General features: G+C 42.1%; 1 protein-coding gene across 1 annotated transcript in view; it reads left to right on the top strand.

Annotated features, from left to right (window-relative positions):
* LOC126458550 (L-threonine 3-dehydrogenase, mitochondrial) overlaps positions 1 to 20,900 on the top strand; it is a 220,191-nt gene extending 199,291 nt beyond the window's left edge. The window contains exons 6-7 of the mRNA XM_050095670.1: positions 19,303 to 19,569; positions 20,399 to 20,900. Coding sequence (XP_049951627.1) covers positions 19,303 to 19,569; positions 20,399 to 20,532 — 401 coding nt within the window. The 3' untranslated portion in view covers positions 20,533 to 20,900. The remainder of the gene's footprint in view (positions 1 to 19,302; positions 19,570 to 20,398) is intronic.
* The last annotated feature ends 1,666 nt before the right edge of the window (positions 20,901 to 22,566 follow it).

The following is a 22,566-nucleotide window of genomic DNA, read 5'->3' as shown; positions in this document are numbered from 1 at the left end:
CGGAGGATGGATATGACTTAAGTACTATGCAAACTTACAGTATAAACCTGGTTCCTAGACCTCCGTCTTATCATTATATAATCTATCTGAAACCTTTCGGTATCTCCAGGCCTCTTCATTATTCTTAAACAGGTGTGAGCTATGATTAAGTTATGCTCTGTACAAAATTCTACCAGGCAGCTTCCGCTTTCCTTACTCTCAGTCCATATTCACCTAATACTTTTCCTTCTTTTCCATTTCCTGCTATCGAATTCCAGTCCCCTGTGACTATTCAATTTTTGTCTTCCTTAACTATCTGAATAATTCCTTTTATCTCGTAATATGAGGGTGGTTTGAAAAGTTCTCAGAACTGAATTAAAAATAGTAGTTACATCACTGAAACTGTCTTTTATTTTTCAATGTAGTCTCCTTGTAAATTAATGCATTTGGTCCAATGATATTCCAGTGCCTTGATCCCATCTCGAAAATGAGTTTCCTCCAGGCCTGCAAAATAGTTTTCAATTCCAGCTATCAATTCTTCGTTTGGAGTGAATCTTCATCCACCAAGAAAAGTTTTCAGTTTTGGGAAGAGATGGAAGTCTGATGGAGCTATATCAGGTGAATAAGGCACGTGTGGCAACAATTCATACCTCAGTGTGTGTAATTTTGCGGCGGCGGCGGCACATGTATGCAGGCACACATTATCTTGCTGGAAGATGACTTCCTTCCTTGCTAAACCTGGCCTTGTTTCGCGTATATTTTGTTGCAATTTGTCCAGGAGGTTATCATAGTATTCTCCAGTAATTGTTTGCCCAGTGGGAAGATAATCTACAAACAGAATCCCTTTCGCATCCTAGAACACTGATGCCATGACCTTCCCCGCGAAAGGAATTGTCTTTGCTTTCTTTGGTGGTGGAGAATCAGCATGTTTCCACTGCTTTGACTGTTCTTTTGTCTCTGGGGTATTGTAGTGCACCCAAGTTTCATCTCTGGCCACAAACCGGCACAAAAAAATTTTGTTCGTTTCTCCTAAAATGGGCCAAACATTCCAGAATGAGATTTTCACTCTGCAGCGGAGTATGCACTGATATGAAACATCCTGGCAGATTAAAACTTTACAGAAGAGCTTCTGTAAAGTTTGGAAGGTAGGAGACGAGGTACTGGCAGAAGTAAAGCTGTGAGGACGGGGCATGAGTCGTGCTTGAGTAGCTCAGTTGGTAGAGCCCTTGCCCGTGAAAGGCAATGGTCCCGAGTTCGAGTCTCGGTCTGGCACACAGTTTTAATCTGCCAGGAAGTTTCGGGCCAAACATTGTTCCGATATGTCAATCCTCGTGCGTTTTTGATCCAGCGTCAAGAGTCGCGGCACCCATCTTGCAGATAATTTTTTCATTTCTAATTTTTCACTTAAAATGTGATATACCCTTTCAGATGACATCTGGCAAGCGTGAGCAATTTCATGCACTTTCATTTGGCGATCCTTTGTGCGCTTTTGCAATGATTTCTGGAGTAGTGACACATCTTTGTCGACCACTGCATGGATCATCATTTAAGCTCTCTCGACCAAATTTAAATTCATTTGTTCACTTGGCAACAGCTGAATATGGAGGAGCATAGTTCCCTAGTGTATTCTGGAAATCAGCACTAATGTCCTTTGCTTTCATATCTTTCTTTACGAAGTACTTAATCACTGCTCAAATATCAATTTTATTTTTATTTTTTTCATCTTTGCAAATCGCTATGCAGGAACAATAACAGAGCCACGTCACTGCCACAGCTCTCTTCCAAGAGCACTGATGAGGTACGTGTTTACAGGCAACAGTCCAATGAATATCATGTGAACAATTTGTTGTGCTAGCACTGACCTCCTGTGGTGATTCCGAGAACTTTTCAAACCAACTTCGTACATATCTTCAGTCTCTTCATCATCTGCGGAGCTAGTTGGCATATAAACTTCTACTACTGTGGTAGACGTGGGCTTCTTGTTTATCTTGGCTACAATAATGCATTCACTATGCTGTTTGTAGTAGCTTATCTGCATTCCTACTTTATTCATTATTGAATCTACTCCTGAATTACCCATATTTGATTTTGTATTTATAACCCTGTATTCACCTGACCAAAAGTCTTGCTCCTCCTGGTACTGAACTTCTAATTCCCACTATATCTAACTTTAACCTATCCGTTTCCCTTTTTAAATTTTCTAACCTACCTGTTGAATTAAGGGATATGACATTCCATGCCCCGATCCATAGAATGCCAGTTTCGTTTCTCCTGATAATGATGTCCTCCTGAGTAGTCCCTGCCCAGAGATCTGAATGGGGGACTATTTTACCTGCGAAATATTTTGCTCAAGAGGTTGATATCATCATTTAACTATACAGTAGACCTGCATCCCCTTGGGAAAACTTACAGCTGCAGTTTCCCATTGTCTTCTGCTGTTTGCATTACCAACACGGCAATTCTGTTTTGGTCGATGTTGTAAGGCCACTTCAATCAATCATCCAGACTGTTGCCCTGCAACTACTGAAAGGGCCGCTACCCCTCTTCAGGAACCACATATTTGTCTGGCCTCTCAACAGATACCCCTCCGTTGTGGTTGCACATACGGTGTGGCCAACTGTATCGCTGAGGCATTCAAGCCTCTCCACCGACAGCAGGGTCTGTGGCTCATGGGGGCAGAGGCAGATGTGGACGCTGACAATTTATTGGTAATGAATTGTACATTAAAACTGAAGAAACTGCAAAAAGGAAGGAAGTTAAGGAGATGGGACCTGGATAAACTGAAAGAACCAGATGTTTTAGAGAGTCTCACAGGGAGCATTAGGGTACAGTTGACAAGAGAAGGGGAAAGGAATACAGTAGAAGCAGCATGGGTAGTTCTGAGAGATGAAATAGTGAAGGCAGCACAGGATCAAGAAGGTAAAAAGATGAAGGCTAGTAGAAATCCTTGGGTAACACAAGAGACATAGAATTTAATTGATGAAAGGAGAAAATATAAAAATGCAGTAAATAAAGCAGGTGAAAAGGTGTACAAATGCCTCAAAAATGAGATCGACAGAAAGTGCAAAATGGCTAGGCAGTAACAGCTAGAGGATAAATGTAAGGATGTAGAAAAACATATCACTAGGGGTAAGATAGATGCTGCCTACAGGAAAATTAAAGAGACCTTTGGAGAAAAGAGAACCACCTGTATGAATATCAAAAGCTCAGATGGAAAACCCATCCTAAGTAAAGAAGGGAAAGTAGAAAGGTGGAAGGAGTATATAGAGGGTCTATACAAAGGCAGTGTGCTTGAGGGCAATATTATGGAAATGGAAGGGGACGTATATGAAGATGAAATAGGAGATATAATACTGCGAGAAGAATTTGACGGAGCACTGAAAGACCTAAGTCAAAACAATGCCCCGGGGGTAGACAACATTCCATTAGAACTACTGATAGCCTTGGGAGAGCCAGCCATGACAAAACTCTTCCATCTGGTGAGCAAGATGTATGAGATAGGCGAAATACCCTTAGACTTCAAGAAGAATACAATAACTCCAATTCCAAAGAAAGCAGGTGCTGAATGGTGTGAAAATTACTGAACTATCAGTTTAATAAGTCACAGTTGTAAACTGCTAGCATGAATTCTTTACAGGCGAAAGGAAAAACTGGTAGAAGCTGATGTCTGGGAAGATCAGCCTTGATTCCATAGAAATGCATGTGATGCGGCACTGACGCCACAACTTATCTTCAACAATAGTTTAAGAAAAGGCAAACCTATGTTTCTAGCATTTGTAGACACAGAGAAAGCTTTTGACAATGTTGACTGGAATACTCTCTTTCAAATTCTGGTGGTAGCAGGGGTAAAATACAGGGATCAAAAGACTATTTACGATTTGTACAGAAACCACATAGCAGGTACAAGAGTTAATGGGCTTGACAGGGATGCAGTAGTTGAGAAGGGAATGAGACAGGGTTGTAGACTATCCCCAATGTTATTCAATTTGTACTTTGAGCAAGCTGTAAAAAAAAAAAAAAAAAAAAGAATAGAGTAGGAATTAAACTCCAAGGAAAAGAAATAAAAACTTTGATGTTTACCGATGACATTGTAATTCTGTCGTAAACAGCAACACACATGGAAGAGCAGTTGAACGGAAGGGACACTATGTAAGGTGAACATCAACAAAAGTAAAATGAGGATAGTGGAATGTAGTCAAACAAAATCAGGCAATGCTGAGGAATTAGATTAGGAAACGAGACACTTAAGGTAGTAGATGAGTTTTGCTGTTTCGGCAGCAAAATAATGGATGGTGGTCAAAGCAGAGAGGATATAAAATGCAGACTGGCGGTGGCAAGGAAAGCGTTTCTGAAGAAGAGAAATTTGTTAACATTGAGTATAGATTCAAGTGTCTGGAAGTCTTTTCTGAAAGTATTTGTATGGAGTGTAGTAATGTATTGAAGTGTAACATGGATGATAAACAGTTTACACGAGAAGATAATAGAAGCTTTTGAAATGTGGTGCTACAGATGAATGCTGAATATTAGATAGGTAGATGATGTAACTAATGAGGAGGTACTGAATAGAATTGGGATGAAGAGCAATTTGTGGCACAACTTGACTAGAAGATAGGATCGGTTGGTAGGACACATTCTGAGGCATCAAGGGATCACCAATTTAGTATTGGAGGTGCAGTAGCCACCAGAAAGATAGCGGGAGGCGCACATCGGCATGGCGCATCATGGACAGTAGTTGCCGCAAGTAAATTCCCGTCCACCAGAGGGCACGCGAGAATTCGGCTGTGCCCTCTGCCGGCGGAACAACAACTCGGGCAGCACGGGCTGTGCCCGGTCAGTTCACATCGGGCATGCCCAGCAGACAGTTCCCGGTCTACACTATGTGAATTGCGATGGAAAACGTGAATCGTGTTACTACACAATTGGCGAGGATGGGATCGTTCTTTCGCGTGTTGCGTCATTTTTCCGGTTTCGCAGCTTATCCACAGCATGGAGGATTTAGTGCAGGTTTTGGTTGAGCAGCAGACGGAGCTCATGGCAACCATGAAACAAGTGCTTCCGACGTTGTTCTCCACGCAGTCTGCTCCAGCGCCGTTCCCTCCTCCTTTTCCCCCGTATGACGAGACTGAGGAGGATTGGGACGCATATGAACATCGCCTTCGGCAGCATTTCCAGGCATTTCATGTTGCCGTTGCGGAGGTATGTCGTACTCTTTTCTTGTCTTGGATATCTCCCTTGCTGTATCAAGTTTTGCGGCAGCTAGCGCCGTTGCAGGAACCCTCGTCCTTGTCTTTTGATGCATTGTATTCATTGCTGTCTTCATATCATCGCCGCCGTGCGCATGTTGTGGTGGCTAGGGTCGAGTTCTATCAATGCAAGAAACAGCCCCATCAGTCTTACTGGGTGTGGGCCGCTACCCTGCACGGTCTTGGTCGCAAGTGTCATTTTGTCACGGAGCAGTCACGAGAGTCGTATGCCCACGTTATGGTACGCGACGTCATTGTTCGTTCGGCCCCTGATAGGGAGGTCCGGCAACGGGCCCTGCAGTTAGAAGACCCTACCCTTGAGTAAGTCCTGTCCATTGCTCAATCGTATGAAGTCTCTCACGCCGCAGGTCAACAGTTGGAAGCGTGGTGCATCGTAGCGGCGGTTCAGGCGGCACTGCCGTGTCCACTGCGTCCGGGGTGGACGACATGCGAGCAGTACAATCGGGCCGTTACGGCCGCTCCCGCACAGCGCGTAAACAGAGTTCCGGCCACCGGCCCCTGTTGCCGTCCTGTGCATCGTGCTATATCCATCATGATCGGTCAGAGTGCCCCCAGCGTTGAGCCATTTGTCACAAATGTTATAAAAGGGACACATTGCTAAAGTTTGCCGCTCAGCCTCAAAAGAATCGAAGGAAGCAGGTACAGAGGACATGGACATTGACATTCAAGAAGTTTCATCGGGCCAGGCTCCCGACGCATCGGCACAAAAACTCTTTATCGACGTGTCGGTTCAGTCGCGCCGATTACAACTGCAAGTAGATACTGGCGCGGCAGTTTCCTTTTTGAATGCACAAACTTACTCCGACCTTGGGTCGCCCCCGTTGGCGCCAGTTTACCAGCATCTACGCGGTTATGGTAAACAGTTCATCCCCCTACTGGGTCAATTCACTACTAACGTTACTTACAAATCAGTCACTCGGCCTCTTACTTTTACTGTTGTCAGTGATGCGAGCTCCGCTAACCTTTTTGGATTGGATGCCTTTCAAGCTTTCGATTTTTCTATCGCAGACACCATACTGTTGGTCTCCGAAGACGTTCCCTATCAATCATTGGAATCTTTGATCTCTGACTTTAAGGATATCTTTGAGGAGGGCCTGGGGCGTGTTTCAGACTTTGAAGCTCACTTAACGTTGAAGGCATCAGCTCGCCTGTGTTTTCTACGAGCGAGGCAGATCCCCTTGGCTCTCCGCCCTCAGGTAAAGGAAGAGCTTGACCGGCTGACAGCCCTAGGGGTCGTTCTTCCCGTTTCTTCTAGTGAGTGGGCTTCGCCCCTAGTTATTGTCAGGGAACCCTCGGGAAAATTACATCTTTGTGGCGATTTCAAGGCCACCATTAATTTCCAATTGGTGGTGGACACCTATTCCTTGCCTCGTTCTGATGTATTGTTCTCCGCCGTGGCGGCAGGCCAATATTTTTCGAAAATTGATCTTTCAGAGGCTTATCATCAGATACCACTTGATGAGTACTCCAAACGGCTGGTGGTCATCAACACCCCGTTTGGCCTTTACCGATACCAGCGGTTGGCCTTTGGAATATCCAGTGCCTCGGCGATATTTCAGCGTTATCTTGAGCACGTCACGTCGACAATCCCTCATTGTATTAATTACCTGGATGACATAATTGTCACAGGCCACAGCACGAAGGAACACTTGCACAACTTTCGAACTCTCTTTCTCAAATTCAGGTCCGTGGGCCTGCGTTGCAACCTGCATAAGTCGAACTTCTTCCAACCGTCCATTGAGTATGTAGGCTACACCATCTCTCGGCATGGCATCCAGCCGCTAGGAAGTTTGGTCCAAGGTATCGTTGACCTTCCACGGCCTGCTTCGCTGAAGGAGTTACAAGCTTTTTTAGGCAAGATTGCCTATTACCACTGGTTCATTCCCAGGGCTTCCACCATCGCTCGTCCCCTGTACTCCCATCTGCGCAAGGGTGTTCCTTTTGATTGGTCGCCTGCATGCAAGCGAGCGTTCACTTCGTTGAAGGGCCTCCTCATGTCAGCACCTGGTTTGGCTACTTTTGACCCCAATAAGCCGTTGGTCCTGGCTACAGATGCTTCGCAGTATGGGGTGGTGGCGGTCCTGGCCCATCGCAACGCGGATGGCTCCAAGCAGCCACTAGTGTTGGAGTCTAAAACTCTTAGTCCCGCGCAGGCCCATTACTTCCAGGTGGAAAAAGAGGCTTTGGCTATTGTCTACGCTGTTACCAAGTTTCACCTTTTCTTGTATGGCAAGAAGTTTCAGTTAATCACTGACCATAAGCCATTAATATCGTTATTTGGCCCCGCCTCTCAGATTCTGGATAGGGCGGCCCACAGACTGCAGCGCTGGGCCTTGTTCCTCTCTAAGTACCATTATGACATTCATTTTCGCCCTACTGGACAGCATGCCAACACCGATGCTCTTTCCCGTCTTCCGGTGGGCCCGGATCCTAAGTTCGATCGGGAGGAGATTATGTGTTTTCATTTGGATGTGGCGTCCCGCCAAGTGGTTGATGGCTTCCCGATCACTAGTTCTGGAGTCACCAGGGAAACGGCAGCTGACCCGGTTCTCTGGAAAGTAGTTCACCTCGTTCAGCAGGGGTGATCGTCCTGACCTCCAGGCCGGGCCTAGGACCCTCTTCGTAATTATTTTGTTCTACGAGACCGCCTCTGTGTTGGAAGGAGTTCTCCTTCTGGCTACCGATGATACAGCTCCTCGCGTGGTTGTTCCTGCAAGTTTGCGCAGGGAGGTCCTCAGGGGCACTGGGGTGTTTCCCGTACTAAAACCTTGGCTCGCAGACATGTGTACTGGCTTGGTATTGACAGAGAAATAGAGCACTTGGTGGCCGCCTGTTCCCAGTGTGCGAGCCAACAGGCGTCTCCCAGGTCAGCGTTCTCTTCATGGCTGTCTGCAACCCAGGCATGGGAACGTGTTCACATAGATTTTGCGGGCCCGTTTCCCAACGGCTTTTGGCTCATTGTCATTGATGCATATTCCCAATTCCCATATGTGGTTCGCTGCTCCTCAACCACTTCAGAAGTGCAATCCAGGCACTAGCAAAAATCTTTTCTGTGGAAGGTCTGCCAGTCACCCTGGTATCGGACAATGGACCTCAGTTTATTTCGCAGACCTTCCAGGATTTTTGTAGGCGCTTCGGTATTCGGCATGTTTGCTCTCCCCCCTTTCATCCACAATCAAATGGGGAAGCTGAGCGCATGGTGCGCATCTTTAAGAAGCAGATGAAAAAGTATGTGCACAAATTTCCTGTGGAGGAGGCGTAGACGTTTTTCCTGACGGCATACCGGACCACACCGATGGAAGAACGCAGCCCCTCAGAGCTCCTCCACGGGCGCCAACTTAGGAGTCTGCTGCACCTCCTCTGGCGTGGTCCTCGCCAATCTTCGCAAAACGGGGTACCCGGTTTTCCACCGGGTATGTCGGTCTGGGCACGTGGGTTTGGTCACAATCCACGTTGGATACCAGCGGTGGTCTTGCGCCGCAATGGCTGCCGGCTCTATACCTTGCAGGCGGGGGACTGGGAGGTACGTCGTCACAAAAATCAGCTACGTCCACGTTTGGGCACCCACCATTTGACCCCTCGGGACCGGCTTTCCCATTGCCAGCACCCGTGTTGTTTCTCAGGGGACGCTACCGCCCCTCCCACCTGTGGCTCTGCCACACTGCTATGGTTCTCAGCCTTGGTGGCCTCCAGTAGCTCCAGCACCGGCATCACCATTTTTAGTGATGCCCCGGCGAGAGCCGGCCCCCCTTGCAGGCCCGGTTTCTCAGGAGGCTGGTTCACCTGTGGTCGTCCCTTCCCCATCATCCTCGCCACTGGGTCTTGCCCCTCCCGAGGTGGACTGGGATCCGGACTTCGACGGCTTGTCACCCGTTCTGTCCCAGGCTCTGGTGGTGGGACGACGGGGGCCTCTTCGTGTGGGTCATTTCCTACCGTATTTGAAGGTTCCGGCTCAAGGGTTGGCAGATCCCCCTGACTCCAGCCTTCCAATGGACGTGGAAGTCATCGCTACTGCACGACGCTCCACCTTCCGACACAGTGGATCACAGTGGCTTCACCCCCACCCCCTCCGAAGGAGGGGGAGTGCAGTAGCCACCAGAAAGATCGTGGAAGGTGCACATCGGCATGGCGCGTCACGGACAGTAGTTGCCGCAAGTAAAGTCCCGTCCACCAGAGGGCACGCAAGAATTTGGCCACACCCTCTGCCGGTGGAACAACAACAACTCAGGCAGCACAGGCTGTGCCCAGTCAGTTCACATCGGGCATGCCTAGCAGACAGTTCCCGGTCTACACTATGTGAAGTGCGACGGAAAACGTGAATCGTGTTAATACAGGAGGGAAGAGTGGAGGGTAAAAATCATAGATGGCGTCAAAGAGATGAATACACTAAGCAGATACAGAAGAATGTAGGTTGCAGTAATTAGTTTGAGATGAAGAGGCTTGCACAGGATAGAGTAACTTGGAGAGTTGCATTAAGCCAGTCTTTGGACTGAAGACCACAAGAACAATTATGCAAACTAATCCAGATAAAGGTAATTGTATTTATTCTTGTTTCCACACATTGTATCGTATTAAGAAAGTCACCCTTCAGACACTTCTTTCATTTTATTTCTTGTTATAGGTGAACAACTCATTAAAAAAAGTTTGAGTTATGAATTGTTATTAAAACCATGTAATGACACCTCAAAATGGAACAAATTATAGTCTTCAGTGCCATTAACTGTCTTCAATATGTGATACACATGCATGCAGAAAATTAAATCTGCATGTCTCCTCTTCATTTGTTTGAACCAAAGATGAGATGTGATTGCAACTGATGGAAACAGCAGTGATTTTGGCAAAATGGTCATACTTCCAGCACCATTTCTTGGCACTCTGCAACATTTACTGGCAGCCTGCGATACGTGCATGAATATGCACAAGACGCCATGACACATGCATTCATATGGACATCCTGACTTTTTAATCACATTCACTGGGGATGAAATAACAGGACTGCTATTGCTCAGTCAAGCTCCATCTGATCGACATGATTTGACTGCCTGAATACATATGGACTGAGAAGAGATGATAAGTTGTTGGCATGTGTGAAAACCATATCTCCAATTCAATGGATTTTATTCAACAATTGAAATCTTTGAGGCTGGGTCCTTCAGGTGTATTAGTGAGTTTTGGTGTGGTATCTCTGTTTACACGAGTCCCTTAGTTTTGTTAGTGAAAAAGTAGATGAAGAGTTGGTGAAGCTCTATCATCATGTGCTGACATCCATGTATTTTGTATTTAACAGCAACATTTTTGAACAGAAAGACAGAGTGGCAGTGGGTAGTCCTTTATCACCCATAATCACTAATTTATTTATGGAGGACTTCGAGGATATGGCACTGAGGACTTCAGCTTTGCAAGCAACGTGCTTCTGAAGATATGTGGGTGATACCTTTTTCATCTGGTCACATGGATGTGATGTTCTTAATAGATGTTTGGACCACTCCAACTGTCTTCATCCCAGCATTAAATTTGCCATGGAGGTTGAAAGTGATGGGATGCTTCCATTTTTGGATGTTATGGTTTACTAAAAAACCAGATGGGACTTTGGGACATAGTGTTCAAAAAAAGCCGACACACACAGGTAGGTATCTGCATTCTAACAGTTCTCATCCGTCACACAAATGCAGTGGCGTCCTTAGGACTTTGGTACGCAGAGCATATGCTGTTTTTGATGCGGACAGCTTAACCCAAGAACTTAGGCATCTGATGGCTGTTTTTAAGGAAGATGGATACTCTGAGAAGCAGATTCGTCAGGCTATGGAGTTTGGACCATCACTGGAGGTGCATGAAAAGGAACGCAGATTGGTGGCTTTTTTTCCTTATGCTGGGAGCACATTGTTTAAGATTGGAAGAATTTTAAGGAATTTTAACCCACCTTCCAAGATTAGGGCACTACTCGGCTCTGTGAAAGATGATTTGGGGTTTAGGAAACACGGTGTATTCAAAATTCCATGTCAATGTGGGAAGGCTTATATCGGCTGTTCGATTCGCACAGTTCGTAACAGGTGTGTGAAACATCACTGTCAAGTCAGAAAAATCAGCTGTAGCAGAACACTGCTTAAAAGAGGATAACAGTATGAAATTTGACGAAACTGTGATAGCTGCCAACACTCCTGATTTTTGGTGCAGTGTCTATAAAGAGGTATTTGAAATTAGGTTGGTGGATAATTTAAGTACTAGAGACAATGGATTTCCTCTTAGCAGGATGTGGAATCCTGTACTATCCAGCATCAAAACAGAACATTCTTCAGTGCAGCCTGTTTGAAAATCGTTTCTGAGTGTGATATATCGTTGCAGCCGTTGTTCTACTAAGGACGGCACCAACTGCTCAGTCTTGGAGGGCAGCAACTGTGGTGGGCAGCACATGCACCATGTATGGTACAGAGGCCTATACCGGATGTCGATTTTCAGCATGGCATCAGTTCTCAGCGGGATTCATCAGCAGAAGCAGTGTTCTCCTGAAGATGGCAAACAGTTGGATTGCCAAAATACTGAATTGAGTTGATTTTAGAATCCGGCAGCAAACGCGAAGTGACTTTCAACATTTAAGCTGCTAATCAATGCGGAATATTGAAATCTCATCAAACCAATAAATTACATATGCAAATGTGTAAACAAGGACAGTAATACGACAGTATTCAGTGTTGATAATCCTAATGCATACACAGGTGAACCTATTCAATTTCGGACAGGTCGATATATCAGAAGCAATAAGGTTCAGTCGGCATCCCAACATTGTTCATCTTAGTGTCCTCCTTGAAAATAGATTGTAAGCAGCACATGTGTGCCATCTAATCTTAACATTCTATGGGAAAAATTCAGAAATGACTGGAGTGAAGACATTCTGCACCGTATCCATACCATTAACTATGATAATACCATTCCATTTTTGGCCAACATTTTCAATTAAGCTCTGATAAAAATCAAAAATATGTGCTGAACTGTTAACCACAAAACTCTCATTCATCTTGATATGGTTTCACCATAATATCCTATATATGACATTTATCTTAGAGATTTATTGAGTGAACAGCAGTTCAGTTCTGATGACTTGCACATATTTTTTCGAAGCAAATAAACAACTCTTAGTTGCAGATCAAAAATAGGCCTGTGACACAATTGCAAAGGTGATAGCCAATGGCAGAAGTCAAAAACTGTATACAGAATGTAAGAAAATGCTGAACCGGAAACACAAGTGTAATAACTATTCTGAATTATGTTGTCACATACTTAATATATAAATTATCACTGAGCAATGTTTTACAGGCCACTGACAAAGCTTCAAAAATAAAAGATACAAAAAGTGTCACAACAGAGAAAATTGTCCAAATAAGAAAAAACATCACAAGTAGTGTTATGTATTTGCATCAAGCCTTTTCTTATCTCCCTTTTATAAAATTTTCAATCAGTTTGACCCATGAGGTGTTTCACATTTCAATTAAATATCGTTACATTACAGTAATATGCATTTAATGAAAGAAATAAGTTTCATTACAACAAACATTAATGGTTCTTTTTGTTCTGTGTGTATAATTGTGGCTTGAGGCAGCGTAACTTGTAGCGCACAAATCAGCCAGACTATATCCACACAGTATTTGAGAATGGGAGCATTTGGAGACTTCATACAAATTTTACACATAATTTCAAACCTTGCAAAATTTTCTCACTGCCCCCCCCCCCCCCCCCCCCCCCCCGAGCGCGCGCGCGCGCGCACACACACACACACACACACACACACACACACACACACACACACACACAATGCAAAGGAATGAGTTTATTGCTTACTACATTTTGGGGTCCATACAGCAAAACTTCAGCATCACACATGGCATTTTAATTTATTACTTCTTTATTACTAACTCCATTTGCAATGCGTTTTGCAGACAGTATCTATGTACACCACTGATTGTACATGCAAAACTATATTGTGCAACACACAGTTCAGCAGGTATAATGTCATGAACAAAGAGATGTGTGATAAAATAGTTTTGCTTAAAATGGAGTAAAAATTGCCCAGACTATACCCATCCAGTATTTGACAATGAGAGCACTTCCAAAAAACTTTAAACATCATTTCAAACCTTTTCTAATCTTTGTTCACTTGCGTGCTTAATTTAAACAATTTAACACGTTGTTGTTGTGGTCTTCAGTCCTGAGACTGGTTTGATGCAGCTCTCCATGCTATTCTATCCTGTGCAAGCTTCATCATCTCCCAGTACCTACTGCAACCTACATCCTTCTGAATCTGTTTAGTGTATTCATCTCTTGGTCTCCCTCTACGATTTTTATCCTACACGCTACCCTCCAATACTAAATTGGTGCTCCTTTGATGCCTCAGAACATGTCCTACCAGTCGATCCCTTCTTCTAGTCAAGTTGTGGCACAAACTTCTCTTCTCCCCAATCCTATTCAATACCTCCTCATTAGTTATGTGATCTGCCCATCTAATCTTCAGCATTCTTCTGTAGCACCACATTTCGAAAGCTTCTATTCTCTTCTTGTCCAAACTATTTATCATCCATGTTTCACTTCCATACATGGCTACGCTCCATACAAATACTTTCAGAAACGACTTCCTGACACTTAAATCTATACTCGATGTTAACAAATTTCTCTTCTTCAGAAACACTTTCCTTGCCATTGCCAGTCTACATTTTATATCCTCTCTACTTAGACCATCATCAGTTATTTTGCTCCCCAAATAGCAAAACTACTTTAAGTGTCTTATTTCCTAATCTAATACCCACAGCATCACCCGATTTAATTAGACTACATTCCATTATCCTTGTTTTGCTTTTGTTGATGTTCATCTTATATCCTCCTTTCAAGACACTGTCCATTCTGTTCAACTGCTCTTCCAAGTCCTTCGCTATCTCTGACAGAATTACAATGTCATCGGCGAACCTCAAAGTTTTTATTTCTTCTCCATGGATTTTAATACCTACTCCGAATTTTTCTTTTGTTTCATTTATTGCTTGCTCAATATACAGATTGAACAACATCAGTGAGAGGCTACATCCCTGTCTCACTCCCTTCCCAACCACTGCTTCCCTTTCATGTCCCTCGACTCTTATATCTGCCATCTGGTTTCTGTACAAATTGTAAATAGCCTTTCGCTCCCTGTATTTTACCCCTGCCACCTTCAGAAATTGGAATATAGTATTCCAGTCAACATTGTCAAAAGCTTTCTCTAAGTCTACAAATGCTAGAAACGTAGGTTTGTCTTTCCTTAATCTAGATTCTAAGGTAAGTCGTAGAGTCAGTATTGCCTCACGTGTTCCAATATTTCTACGGAATCCAAACTGATCTTCCCCGAGGTCGGCTTCTACCAGTTTTTCCATTCGCCTGTAAAGAATTCGCGTTAGTATTTTGCAGCTGTGACTTATTAAACTGATAGTTCGGTAATTTTCACATCTGTTAGCACCTGCTTTCTTTGGGATTGGAATTATTATATTCTTCCTGAAGTCTGAGGGTATTTCGCCTGTCTCATACACCTTGCTCACCAGATGGTAGAGTTTTGTCAGGACTGGCGCTCCCAAGGCTGTCAGTAGTTCTAATGGAATGTTGTCTACTCCCGGGGCCTTGTTTCAGCTCTGGTCTTTCAGTGCTCTGTCAAACTCTTCATGCAGTATCGTATCTTCCATTTCATCTTCATCTACATCCTCTTCCATTTCCATAATATTTTCTTCAAGTACATCACCCTTGTATAGACCCTCTACATACACCTTCCACCTTTCTGCTTTCCCTTCTTTTCTTAGAACTGGGTTTCCATCTGAGCTCTTGATATTCATACAAGTGGTTCTCTTTTCTCCAAAGGTCTCTTTAATTTTACTGTAGGCAGTATCTGTCTTACCCCTAGTGAGATAAGCCTCTACATCCTTACATTTGTCCTCTAGCCATCCCTGCTTAGCCATTTTGCACTTCCTGACGATCTCATTTTTGAGACATTTGTATTCCTTTTTGCCTGCTTCATTTACTGCATTTTTATATTTTCTCCTTTCATCAATTAAATTCAATATTTCTTCTGTTACCCAAGGATTTCTACTAGCCCTCGTCTTTTTACCTATTTGATCCTCCGCTGCCTTCACTATTTCATCCCTCAAAGCTACCCATTCTTCTTCTACTTTATTTCTTTCCCCCATTCCTGTCAATTGTTCCCTTATGCTCTCCCTGAAACTCTATACAACCTCTGGTTCTTTCAGTTTATCCAGGTCCCATCTCCTTAAATTCCCACCTTTTTGCAGTTTCATCAGTTTTAATCTACAGTTCATAACCAATAGATTGTGGTCACAGTCCACATCTGCCCCTGGAAATGTCTTACAATTTAAAACCTGGTTCCTAAATCTCTGTCTTACCATTATATAATCTGCCTGAAACCTGTCAGTATCTCCAGGCTTCTTCCATGTATACAACCTTCTTTTATGATTCTTGAACCAAGTGTTAGCTGTGATTAAGTTGTGCTCTGTGCAGAATTCTATCAGGCGGCTTCCTCTTTCATTTCTTAGCCCAATCCATATTCACCTACTACGTTTCCTTCTCTCCCTTTTCCTACTACCGAATTCTAGTCACCCATGAGTATTAAATTTTTGTCTCCCTTCACTATCTGAATAATTTCTTTTATTTCATCATACATTTCTTCAATTTCATGATCATCTGCAGAGCTAGTTGGCATATAAACTTGTACTACTGTAGTAGGTGTGGGCTTCGTGTCTATCTTGGCCACAATAATGCGTTCACTATGCTGTTTGTAGTAGCTTACCCACACTCCTATTTTTCTATTCATTATTAAACCGACTCCTGCATTACCCCTATTTGACTTTGTATTTATAATCCTGTAGTCACCTGACCAGAAGTCTTGTTCCTCCTGCCACCGAACTTCACTAATTCCCACTGTATCTAACTTTAACCTATCCATTTCCCTTTTTAAATTTTCTAACCTACCTGCCCGATTAAGGGATCTGACATTCCACGCTCCGATCCGTAGAACACCAGTTTTCTTTCTCCTGATAACGACGTCCTCCTGAGTAGTCCCCACCCAGAGATCCGAATGGGGGACTATTTTACCTGTGGAATATTTTACCCAAGAGGACACCATCATCATTTAACCATACAGTAAAGCTGCATGTCCTCGGGAAAAATTACGGCTGTAGTTTCCCCTTGCTTTCAACTGTTCGCAGTACCAGCGCAGCAAGGCCAGATCATTCAATCATTCAGACTGTTGCCCCTGCAACTATTGAAAAGGCTGCTGCCCCTCTTCAGGATCCACACGTTTGTCTGGCCTCTCAACAGATACCCCTCCGTTGTGGTTGCACCTACGGTACGGCTATCTGTATCGCTGAGGCACGCAAGCATCCCCACCAATGGCAAGGTCCATGGTTCTTGGGGGGGCTAAACACATTAACTAATATGTAATGTAATCTGATATTTTAAGCTGTTTCATACATGAGAGTTTGATTCTTTAAATAATCAGGAGTGGGGAGGTTTACTGGTTTGTTAGAACTTGCAACAATGTTCACAGACATACAGAGTTTAAAAAATGTAGGATTCACTATTTTCAGCTTTTTTAATCCCATTATCAGGAGCAAGCAGAAAACAATGTTTTACCAATAATTTCCACTTCCTCATGGAGTAATAGTAGAAAGTCTTATGGGTTAGAGATACAATCGAGTTTTTTATTCTGTGACAACTGTTACTCTTATGTAGTGTGCCATTTTCAATAATTAGCTAACAGAGTGCTGAAAGATTTAACTTGAAACAAGGCCCTGGAAGTAGACAACATTCCATTAGAACTACTGATAGCCTTGGGAGAGCCAGCCCTGACAGAACTCCACCATCTGGTGAGCAAGATGTATGAGACAGGCGAAATTCCCTCAGACTTCAAGAAGAATATAATAATTCCAATCCCAAAGAAATCAGGTGTTGACAGTTGTGAAAAATACCGAACTATCAGTTTAATAAGTCACAACTGCAAAATACTAACACGAATTCTTTACAGACAAATGGAAAAACTGGTACAAGTCGACCTTGGAGAAGATCAGTTTGGATTCCGTAGAAATGTTGGCACACATGAGGCAATACTGACCCTACGACTTACCTTAGAAGAAAGATTAAGGAAGGCAAACCTACGTTTCTAGCATTTGTAGACACAGAGAAAGCTTTTGACAATGTTAACTGGAATACTCTCTTTCAAATTCTGAAGTTGGCAGAGGTCAAATACAGGGAGCGGAAAGCTATTTACAATTTGTACAGAAACCAGATGGCAGTTATAAGAGTCGAGGGGCACGAAAGGGAAGCAGTGGTTAGGAAGGGAGTGAGACAGGGTTGTAGCCTATCCCCGATGTTATTCAATCTGTATATTGAGCAAGCAGTAAAGAAAAATTCAGAGTAGGTATTAATATCCATGGAGAAGAAATAAAAACTTTAAGGTTCACCGATGACATTGTGATTCTGTCAGAGACAGCAAAGGATCTAGAAGAGCAGTTTAACGGAATGGATAGTGTCTTGAAAGGAGGACATAAGATGAACGTCAACTAAAGAAAAACGAGGATAATGGAATGTAGTCTAATTAAGTCGGGTGATGCTGAGGGAATTAGATCAGGAAATGAGACACTTAAAGTGAAGGAGTTTTGCTATTTGGGGAGCAAAATAACTGATGATGGTCGAAGTAGAGAGGATATAAAATGTAGACTGGCAATGGCAAGGAAAGTGTTTCTGAAGAAGAGAAATTTGTTAACATCGAGTATAGATTTAAGTGTCAGGAAGTCGTTTCTGAAAGTATTTGTATGGAGTGTAGCCATGTAGGGATGTGAAACGTGGACAATAAATAGTTTATACAAGAAGAGAATAGAAGTTTTCAAAATGTGGAGCTACAGAAGAATGGTGAAGATTAGACGGGTAGATCACATAACTAATGAGGAGGTATTGAATACAGTTGGGGAGAAGAGAAATTTGTGGCACAACTTGAGAAGAATGGATCGGTTGGTAGGACAAGTTCTGAGGCATCAAGGGATCACCAATTTAGTATTGGAGGCAGCGTGGAGGGTAAAAATTGTAGAGGGAGACCAAGACATGAATACACTAAGCAAATTCAGAAGGATGTAGGTTGCCGTAGGTACTGGGAGATGAAGAAGCTTGCACAGGATAGAGTAGCATGGGGAGCTGCATCAAACCAGTCTCTGGACTGAAGACAACAACAACAACAACAACAACAACAACAACAATAGCCGACTCTCACATCTAGCCAGTACTTTGCAGAGTGCTCCCAGATTAGAGAGATATGGGAATCCCACAGTAGATCTCGGATCAGAACATTGTGATCAGTGTTACTAAGTGAGGGCAGAATTATCTGACATCACTTTACAGTACTGGTAAAGAAGTGCCTCAACAGACAAGCTAAACAGATTACTAGCGGCTCTCCCAATAAGTTACCATATCCAACACATTAGAAATTACAGGTACAGCTGCCATCACAACATCAGTGAGCCATATATTCTCAAACACCACATCTACTCTTACCTGAAGGACACCAGGCTACATCCACTGCTAACACGCCTTGCTGCTTGCACTCTGCAGTCAACACTCCAGAGCTTGGCTCATTCACAACTGCCATGACATGGCCCTAAGTAATGATATATATCTCCTTCTGTCAGAGTGCGCAAACTCTGTCTGTCCAGCGAATCACCAAGCCTGGGCAGTGCTAATCTTGTAAAATAAACAACATTATGAGTTAAAGATACAGTTAAGTTTTTTTATTCTGTGTCAACTGTTACTCATGTATAGCATCTACTCCATTTTCAATAATTAGAGCCATTCCCCCACATTTAGCCACAATTTGGCTGTAAGGTTAGGGAGACATGGGAATCCCATATCAGATTTTCCTGTATTGTACATATACATATAAGCTGTGGTTTTTGACTCTTTGACAACATTTATTTTCTGCACATCCTACCTAGATATTGATTGTTGTATTTAGCTGTTTGAGTAACATCTTGATACTTTGTATGAATTGCAGATTATGCTGTGGCTATCTTCCACGAAGCCCTGAAGAATGGAAAATATGAATGTTATCTTCGACCGGACACACGCCTTCCTATGATGCATATCAATGATTGCATGCAAGCATTATGGCAATATATGATTACACCGGATGAGAAACTAAAACGACGAGTTTATAATGTGACTGCTATGAGTTTTACACCAGAAGAATTGGCAGAACATGTTGCCAAACATGTGCCGGGATTTCAAATAACATACAAACCTGACAGTCGGCAGAACATAGGTAACATAAATGTTATTTACTTTGTGCTATAAAAGTCTTTTAATTTAATTTTTTAACATTATTCTCCTGTTTCTTTGTCTTTATTCCATGCCCTCATGGAGTAAGCATGTTAACTATTGAATTTGATAATGTTAGTGGTTGAGAGTGGATGTATGCCCTTCCTGCCACCACCCCTTTTTCTCCCCTCAAGATGGAATTTGCATACCCCAACTGTCTGCATCTAGTGCTGTCCCACGTGAATGTGTGCAAAAGTTTTCTGAATGTTCGTGAATTGTGTAACTGAGGCAGGATATTGGTACCAGCCCAGTATTCACCTAATCGGATGTGGAAAACTGCCTAAAAACCACATCCAGGCTGACTAGCACACCGGCCTTTGTATTTAATCTGGACTGGATCCAGGGCCGACGCACCTCCCCAAATCGTAGAGGCAGCGTGCTAAAGCTCTTGGCTATCCAGGCGGGTAACTTGTTAGTATCATTAATCACTGTATTTTCTCTCTGGCATTGTAATTACATTGTAGGAGTGTAACAACAAATGTAGAGAATTCTTTGTGCCTTGAAAATTTGGAGGATTATAATTTGGTGAGTGAAAGTGTATGAAATATCATAATGGGTTGTGAGTTTTGAGTATGCAAACTCTTGTCTTTAGTATTAGGAGATAGTGCAAATTATTGATAGCTGTTTCAAAAGGAGCACTGAAAGTAAAACTAACAATTCCATTACTTATAAGTCATTATCCTCCAAGCTTTCAATAACTGTGACTATGTAATCTTGTGATGTGTAAGCTAATTTCATTTTCAGTTTTTATGACAGAATTGTTTTTCATGCAGCTGACTCCTGGCCACAAGTGTTTGATGATTCAGAAGCCCGTTCTGACTGGGGATGGAAGCACAAGTATGGTATTGAAGATCTAGTCAGCTTCATGATTGCAGATGTCAAAAAGAACCACATAAGGCAAAATTAATGCTCACTTAGGTTCCTTTTATTTTGGGATCGATACAAACTGATGCTGTCTTATGCAATTAGTTAGCAGGATGGACATTTTTATACTGTCTTTTGTCTATTGTATGTGTTTAGAAAACTGTGTAAAGTAGTTAATGAATGTATTTTAAGTTTAATATTTATGTGAAATACAAAAATATAAGAATAATTTATTTGTTAAACCTTCTGTTGTGATTTTTAATTAAATTTCTAACAAGCAGCATGAGAGCAAACCAGTAAAATTTCTCAAGCTGAAAATGCATGAAGCAATTACTTGGTTCATCTTACTGTAAATTAAAAAAGAATATGTAGGTATTCAAGAATTTTCTAAATAAATTTAGAGACATTCTTTCCTGGGGTTATAATTTCTGGTGTTACATCAACAATAGACATATCACTTAATATGGACACTTTTCAACAGATCAGATTAAGATTTCATGGTTATTAAAGCAATGTGGAAGTTGGTTCTCAAGTTGTAGGCCATGTTGCTGGAAGAAATACAGTTTTTGTCATGTAACTAAAATTTCATTTCTACTCTAGGTTTTTAAATTTTGTCTCTACCAAATCTGACACACACACACATTTTTTTCATCTACTTCAAAATTAAAAGAATTTAGGGTAACAATAAATACAAACAATGAGCTAATTTTAGCAGGTATGTGGCAAAGAACTATAGTAGTACAAGCTGCAGCAACATTAGAATTGTATAACATGACTGCAGAAACTGAATTAAGAAATCCTGCACTCTTGTAACAATTACTTTTTGTCATAGTTTGAGTTCCAAAGATTGTGAACAAAAGCATGCGGTCTAATAATGGAAGTACAAACAAGTTAGCCGTTTGGCCAAAGACTAATGAACATTTCATTTACTGTTCTTAAGTAGCATCTCCCACACAGCTCCCCTGCAGTAGAGCAGAATATGCAGCAACTAGAGTTGCCCTCTACCAGAACTATGTTTTGGTAGTTTTGATACATTACATAAATGAAGAAACATAACTGAATGTGTAAGAGAGAAACTGGGAGTCGACAACTCTTCGTTTTTTATTATTCATTTGGTGGTTTGTTTTGCACATAATTAGAAACACACATTGTTCAGTGTTAGTCCATTCTGTATTTAATATCCTTACAAAATATAAACTACATTTTATAAGTAAAAAAAAAAAGGCTGCTCTCATAACCTCTGTGCTTTTATGAACCAAAACAATTAATTTTTATACAACTACATGTTATATGCATAAATACAAAAAGAATCTATGCGATTATTGTTGTTATTTTGTACTCAACTGAATGGCCTTCATCATGATCAAAGGCAAGAGTTTCCTGTTATAATTGATAAATGCAAAAGTTGTTTAGCAATGACAGAAAATTGTTTTATATAAGCTTGAAGATGTACTGAAGTGATGTTTGATATATTTTTGTTTTGTATTTTTTGTAATGTTACTTTTTTGAGGAAATTGCATTTTCTGGCACTATATGATAAATCTTTGATGTTTTGTTTTGTTTTTTTTTTTTTTTAATTTTAGTACAACATCCCTCTATTTACATTCCAAATCAACAATTTTCGAATAACATGGGAACTAAACAATGACAATTCCAGTTTTGCTATAAATGACGATTATTTTTAAGTAAGAGAAGTAGACTAAGTATGTAAATGAAAATGTTCCTTAGGTTACGTGGCCTTTTATATATTCACACTCACTTTCTAGATGGTTCACCACTTTCAGTTTCTAGGGGAGCATAGTAAGCCACTGGTTGCACACACATACAAAGCAATCAAAATGAGATAACACCCAATAGGCATGCAACACACCTAACATATAGGTAATGCGGATATGATCTTAACTGACAAAAGCTTCTAGGAAAATTACCATAGTATAAGCTTACTTACAATGGTCTACAATAGTCTACAGTAGTTTTAAAACCATAGCAAGAACTTATTGCACAGTTGTCAACCTGATCTTGTGTGGCTGATTTTGTTCCGCCCCTTGTCCAGTGGGAGAGCAGTCACTGTAACGTA

The sequence above is a fragment of the Schistocerca serialis genome, chromosome 2 (genome assembly GCF_023864345.2).
Source record: "Schistocerca serialis cubense isolate TAMUIC-IGC-003099 chromosome 2, iqSchSeri2.2, whole genome shotgun sequence".
In the NCBI taxonomy this organism is placed as follows: Eukaryota; Metazoa; Arthropoda; class Insecta; order Orthoptera; family Acrididae; genus Schistocerca; species Schistocerca serialis.
Note: the sequence above shows the minus strand (reverse complement) of the source record. Positions and strands in the feature narration are given on the sequence as shown.